Source organism: Staurois parvus, unplaced genomic scaffold (genome assembly GCF_062004578.1).
Source record: "Staurois parvus isolate SC_StPar_1 unplaced genomic scaffold, SC_StPar_1.0 ptg001181l, whole genome shotgun sequence".
Classification (NCBI taxonomy): domain Eukaryota; kingdom Metazoa; phylum Chordata; class Amphibia; order Anura; family Ranidae; genus Staurois; species Staurois parvus.
Window position 1 is genome coordinate 4,195,304 of NW_028318977.1, and position 7,064 is coordinate 4,202,367.

At 40.6% G+C, this 7,064-nt stretch overlaps 1 protein-coding gene across 1 annotated transcript in view; it reads left to right on the top strand.

The window, feature by feature from the left end:
- LOC149438953 (uromodulin-like) overlaps window positions 1-6,624 on the top strand; it is an 83,239-nt gene extending 76,615 nt beyond the window's left edge. Inside the window, exons 15-17 of the mRNA XM_089659661.1 lie at window positions 935-1,092; window positions 1,859-2,104; window positions 6,432-6,624. Coding sequence (XP_089515787.1) covers window positions 935-1,092; window positions 1,859-2,104; window positions 6,432-6,624 — 597 coding nt within the window. The remainder of the gene's footprint in view (window positions 1-934; window positions 1,093-1,858; window positions 2,105-6,431) is intronic.
- Window positions 6,625-7,064: the final 440 nt, after the last annotated feature.

Below are 7,064 nucleotides of genomic sequence, written 5' to 3' on the forward strand. Positions count from 1 at the left end.
TGGTGTAAAGGGGACACAGGACACTGCTATGAGGGGGCAGAGGACACTGCAGTGGGGGAAGGTGTTGTGATGTGAAGGGGACAGATGACACTGCTGGGGGGGAAGAGGACACTACAGTTGGGGGGTGATGTGAAGGGGGACAGAAGACACTGCTTTGCGGGGGAGAGTACAGGATGCTGCTATAGGGGGAGGGGTAGAGGACCCTACTGTTGGGTGAAAATGGGGTAAAGGACACTGCAATGAGGGCAGAGGACTTTATAGTCGGGGGGCGGTGATGTGAAGGGGGCAAGACACTGCTATGGGGAGGCAGAGGACACTACCATATGGGGGGCAGAGATCACTATTATGGGGAGGAGGTAAACTATTGTGAAGGGGTCAGAGGACACTATAGGGGGTGGGGGGTACAGGACACTATGCTGTGTTTTTATTGGGGACTAAACAGTTTTTTTTTATAGGGCACCCCCCCCCCTTTCCTTTGGGATCTTTGATTTCCTCCATGTTGTCCAGGTGCATCTCAACCTATGAAAGGTTACCTACCCCTGAGATAAACTTTATAATAGACAAACACATTAAAGCCTAACTACCGGTAACACTTTTTAGGCAGTGATAGCAGCAGTTTTCTTTTGGTTTGCGACAAAGACTCACTCCGAAAAGACCGAGAACTGGGCGATCAGCGGTCATGTGATTGCTCAGTTTCATGTCTATTTTTTTGTTGACTCCATTCAACTCCTTTAATAAAGATAATTTCAACAAATCCCAGAAGAACTCATTGCAAAGGGCAGTAAATCCACTTTTCTTTGATTTAATTCTCAGAAATCATGGACATTGAATGTTGCAGCCAAGCAGGTGTTCTGAAAACTGAACCATTTTCAGTATTTGCTGTTCTTATAGCTTGTACAGGATATAGTTTCATATTTAATTTTTTTCCCAACAGAAATCTAAATATTATGCTACTTATACCAACACATTATACATCACCTTGGGATCCAGTGATGATTATGTTATACCAACAGAAGTGAATGTTCAAATGAAATGTTCTTACCCACTTGACATACAACTTAGCCTTGACACTGCAATTAATCCCATGGTTAAGTAAGTTGTGCAATTTCATTTTTAAACTATTTTTACCCATAGAATCATAGAAACGTTTGGAAAGATCCATATCACTTGCTGTTGATTGCATCCCAACACATTGTACAGTAGATGCCAATGCATGATGCTTTGTTGGGCACCACAACACACATAGTGGACATTTTGTTTAAAAAAAAAGGCTCCTTTTTGTCCCAGTTATAGTATGTTGGCAACCCATTCATAATGAATATTAATGAACCCCAACAAGACACAAAACTGCTGATCGAATGTTTGCCCTTCTTTCTCAAAGATACCACTCCAACTCACTGGGCATACAGTCTGGCCTTCTCATGACTGGAGGGTCACTGAACCCTCTTCACCATGGTTCCACCAATATGTATACCCTCTTACAGTCAGTACTTTGGGAAGGGCATCCGAACAAGAGGGATGACCCTTAAAAAGCACCCGTACCTGTTAGCTGTGAGCCCACCTACCAAAAAGCAGGTGACTTCATTGAGCAGAGTTTTATGTGCAACCCTCCTATCCCAATAGATACTGATAAAAAAGACTTTGCACACCTTGCAAATGTGGTCACTTTCACACCTGCGAATCATGTAGCGTCTCCATATTTTTGTCCAACCCTCCAACCCCCCCCCCCCCCCCCACCCTCCCTGTACAATATGTCATTATTTTTTTTTTTTGCCCAGAGTTCCACAGTTAAATTGCAAAGTGACACACTGACAATTATTGTATGTCATAATATAAAATGTTTTTTTTTTTTTTGCAGTACAATAATCATTGTCACAGAGGGCACCGGTCAGTTTAAGATCTCCATGGCATTTTTCCAAGACGCCGGCTATACTAATCCCTATTCAGCACCAGAAGTTCAGTTGACAACCAAATCCTATCTGTTCATTGGTGTCATTTTCGATGGGCCCGATGGTTCCCCATATTCTGTGTTGATGAAAAACTGTTTTGGCACACCGACAAGTGACATAAATGATGATGTCAGATACTATATCATCAGAGACAGGTTTGTAACGGTTTCAAACTGATTTCACTCTTAGTAACAGTCAATGAGGAAGAGGAGTCATCAGATGGTTTATGTACGATAGCATGTTAGAAATGAGAGACAGGAAACAGTGTATAGTATGCATAGCCAAACCTTTTTTTTTATTATTTAAGATTTAGATTTTTGGAAAGAATTAGAACCTCTGTCAAGTTTGTATTGCTACAAATATTTGAAGTACCACACTACTGCTAAAAAGTCCTTGTCTGGCCTTATTCCAAGAAAGGTCAGCAGGGCAATGGAAGGAGTAACCAACTTATTGTAGAGGTTCAAAACTCCCTTCTTCAGGACTTTGAGATAGAGAACAATATGAATGGACTAGACGTGAAGGAGTAGCCAATGCATTTTAGAGGTCCAAAACTCCCTTCTTCAGGACTTGAGATAGAGAACAATTTGAATGGACTAGACAGGAACTGGATCTTTGATGGTATTTTTTTCCATTGTGATTACGAGCACAGGTCTTGTCCGCAGCTGATGTACCGAAGGTCCAGTTCAATTCTAGTCCATTCATATCCTTTTTCAATCTCAAGCCTTGATGAAGGGGATGGTTTTAAAGGCCCAAAAAGTATTGGATACTTGTACAATTGTTCCCCTAACCTCTATTTCAATAAAATTGTATTTGGATGTGAGCTATTGGGCTCTGTGCTTCACATATGATGGACCTGTCCTAGAATTTGTGGGTTCAGGAATGGAAACAATTGAGTACTGTCCGTGATACTTTTTTATTTGCATTAACATACAATTTTCAGGACAAGCTTTCAGGGTATGTCCCCTTCGTCAAGGTCTAAGCAGTACTACTTCACAAAGTTGACCTAATTCCATTAAAGGTCAGCAGGACAATTGAATGAGTAGCCAACAGATTTTAGAGGTCCAAAACTCCCTTCTTCAGGACTTAGAGAAAGAGAACAATATGAATGGACTAGACGTGAACGAGTAGCCAATGCATTTTAGAGGTCCAAAACTTCCTTCTTCAGGACTTTGAGATAGAGAACAATATGAAAGGACTAGATGTGAACTGGATCTTTGATGGTATTTTTTTCCATTGTGATTACAAGCACAGGTCTTTTCTGCAGCCAATTCACCTAAGGTCCTGTTCACTTCTAGTCCATTCATATCATTTTCAGTCTCAAGCCTTGGTGAAGGGGATGGTTTTGAAGGTCCAAAATGTATTGGCTACTTGTACGATTGACCTTTATTTCAATAAAATTGTATCTAGGATGCAAGCTATTGGGTCCATGCTCTACATATGGTGGACCTGTCCTAGAATTTGTGGGTTCAGGAATGGAAACAATTGAGTACTGTCTGTGATACTTTTTTATTTGCACTAACATACAATTTTCAGGACACGCTTTCAGGGTATGTCCCCTTCGCAAAGATCTAAGCAGTACTACTTCACAAAGTTGACCCAATTCCATTAAAGGTCAGCAGGACAATTGAATGAGTAGCCAACAGATTGTAGAGGTCCAAAACTCCCTTCTTCAGGACTTTGAGATAGAGAACAATATGAATGGACTAGATGTGAACGAGTACCCAATACATTTTAGAGGTCCAAAACGCCCTTCTTCAGGTCTTGTCCGTAGCTGATGTACCGAAGGTCCAGTTCACTTCTAGTCCATTCATATCATTTTCAATCTCAAGCCTTGATGAAGTGAAGGGGATGGTTTTGAAGGCCCATAAAGTATTGGATACTTGTACAATTGTCCCCGTAACCTCTATTTCAATAAAATTGTATCTAGAATGTGAGCTATTGGGCTCTATGCTTCATATATGATGGACCTGTCCTAGAATTTGTGGATTCAGGAATACTGTTGGAAACTGTTTTTTTTTCCTCATAAATTGTTTCTTTTAACATTCTGCTAAAACTTTGTAAAGTAGTACTGCTTGGACCTTAAAGAAGGGGATATACCTTGAAAGCTTGTACTGAAAATTGTATATTAGTGCAAATTAAAAAAAAAAAGTATTACGGACAGTACTCAACTGTTTCTGTCGCAAGTGCACTAATACGGCTCATAAATATCTAAAAGAAAGTGAGCGCTCTTAATAGAAGCAGCTAAAACACCAAAGGTAACTAAATAAAACCTTCAAGTAATATATCAAATAAAAAGGTGCAGCGCTTAAAATAACAAAATCACTATAAAATGTCCATAAATACATAAAGTGCCAGCAAACATAGATCAAAGTGTAAGGTGACTAGCTGGACCCGACTGATGGTGCTCCAAAGAAACAGGTGAATTACGCCTTCTGAGGAAGTGCGTGCGCACGAAACGCATTAGGAGGAGCCAAAGACGCCGTGATGTCAATCCGCCGGCGCCACGTGGAGGCCTGGCGGCCATCTTTATGCCTGGATGGTTAGTCCATTTACACATCAGATGTCATTTTGCTGATACAACTGTTTTACCTGCTGATTTTATTCCTGGAATTTGCAAATCCTTTATACTTTAATAAACCTTAGTATTAGTTATCATACTACACTATGGGCCTTCTTTATGGCTTCCGTTTTGGAGCCGTTTTTAGAGCCCATCCTGATCCAGCCTTCCACCAGTATCCAGAGAGGGAGTTCCTAAGCTGACATCAACACCCGTCCATCCCTTTAAGGGATCTCTGGGCAGCTGGATCCACTACTCCTGTCCACTCCACCATACCTAGAATGAGGACCATTCCCGGAGGGGGACCATTTCCAGTACCTTAAGGGGACCTCTACATATAATTCTACACAATGCGTATTTACGTTACACATCTGGTGAGTGCATAATTCAGCTATTTCTTTGGAGCACCATCAGTCGGATCCTGCTAGTCACCTTACACTTTGATCTATGTTTGCTGGCACTTTATGTATTTATGGATATTTTATAGTGATTTTGTTATTTTAAGAGCTGCACCTTTTTATTTGATACACCAATACCAATGGATCTCTGTGTAATTTGGAAATTTTGGCACATCCGAATCTCCATATAATGAAAATTTTGTCCAAATTTCGATTTCAGAACGAAACAAACTTCCAGGAAACTGATATTTCTAGGAGTATGGATCTCTGTGTATTTGGAAATCTGGGCACATCCAAATCTCCAAATAAAGAAAATTTTGTCCAAATTTCGATTTGGAATGAAACAGACTTCCAGGAAACTGACACTTCCAGGAGTATGGATCTCTGTATAATTTGGAAATCTGAGCACATCCGAATCTCCAAATAAAGAAAAATTTGATTAGGAATGAAACAAACTTCCAGGAAACTGATACTTCCAGGAGTATGGATCTCTCTGTAATTTGGAAATTTTGTCCAAATTTCGATTTGGAATGAAACAGACTTCCAGGAAACTGACACTTCCAGGAGTATGGATCTCTGTATAATTTGGAAATCTGAGCACATCCGAATCTCCAAATAAAGAAAAATTTGATTAGGAATGAAACAAACTTCCAGGAAACTGATACTTCCAGGAGTATGGATCTCTCTGTAATTTGGAAATTTGGGCACATCCAAATCTCCATATAATGAAAATTTTGTCCAAATTTCGATTTCAGAACGAAACAAACTTCCAGGAAACTGATATTTCTAGGAGTATGGATCTCTGTGTATTTGGAAATCTGGGCACATCCAAATCTCCAAATAAAGAAAATTTTGTCCAAACTTCGATTTGGAATGAAACAAACTTCCAGGAAACTGACACTTCCAGGAGTATGGATCTCTGTATAATTTGGAAATCTGAGCACATCCGAATCTCCAAATAAAGAAAAATTTGATTAGGAATGAAACAAACTTCCAGGAAACTGATACTTCCAGGAGTATGGATCTCTCTGTAATTTGGAAATCTGGGCACATCCGAATCTCCAAATAATGAAAATTTTGATTAGGAATGAAACAAACTTCCAGGAAACTGATACTTCCAGGAGTATGGATCTCTGTGTAATTTGGAAATTCGGGCACATCCTACTCTCCAAATAATGAAAATTTTGTCCAAATTTCGATTCAGAATAAAACAAACTCCCAGGAAACTGACACTTCCAGGAGTATGGATCTCTGTGTACCACGTCTCTTTTTCTAGTTCCAACTGCAGGCCAATGTAGGACACAGTGGTAAGTTTGAGGGACCGATTCTCTACATGGAAAAGATTGAGAAGAAGGCCTCTTCCTCACGGGAAATGTGCTTTTCCTCAAAGTGTTTTATCACGTGACCAGGTCTCTTTGAATTCCATAATATTTCAAGGTATCAAAATACCACAAATGATGTATTGTAGCAATATCTCAACAAACATATAGCAACATTGTAACTGATTTCCTTCCTTCCGCTCTACAGCTGTCCCAGCAAGCAAGACTCCTCCATCAGTGTCCCCATGAATGGCGTGTCAAACGAAGGTCGCTTCTCCTTGCAGTTATTTAAGTACGCCACCGGTTACAGCAAAATCTACCTGCACTGCCAGATAAATCTGTGTGATCTCACCACCGGCGGCTGCGCTCCTGTGAGTACAAAAAAAAAAAAAAGATGTTGAAAAATAGGTGACCATAATTCTTCCAGGAACTCTAAATAATAAAATCCATATATATATATATATATATATGTGATTTCGCATTTCCTGCCAGGGGAGCGCGTTCATGCCCTGCCCGCACCATTTCTCAGCCGTTAATTCCCCACCGGCACCCAGCGATTGCCGAAGAATAGTGACAGGGGAGAGGTCTGCATGTAAACAATACAGATCTCTCCTCTGTCAGCTCCAGCATGCATAGCAGAGCAATACAAATCAGCATGTCTACATAGTAAAACAGCACACAGTTAACCCTTTGATCGCCCCAGATGTTAACCCCTTCCTGCCCAGTGTCAGTACTACAGTGTCAGTGCTTTTTATTAGCACCGATCACTGTATTGGTGTCGCTGGGGATGTCAGTGGCAATTAGTCAGTTCCCACCCAGTCCCGCTATAAGTCGCTGATCG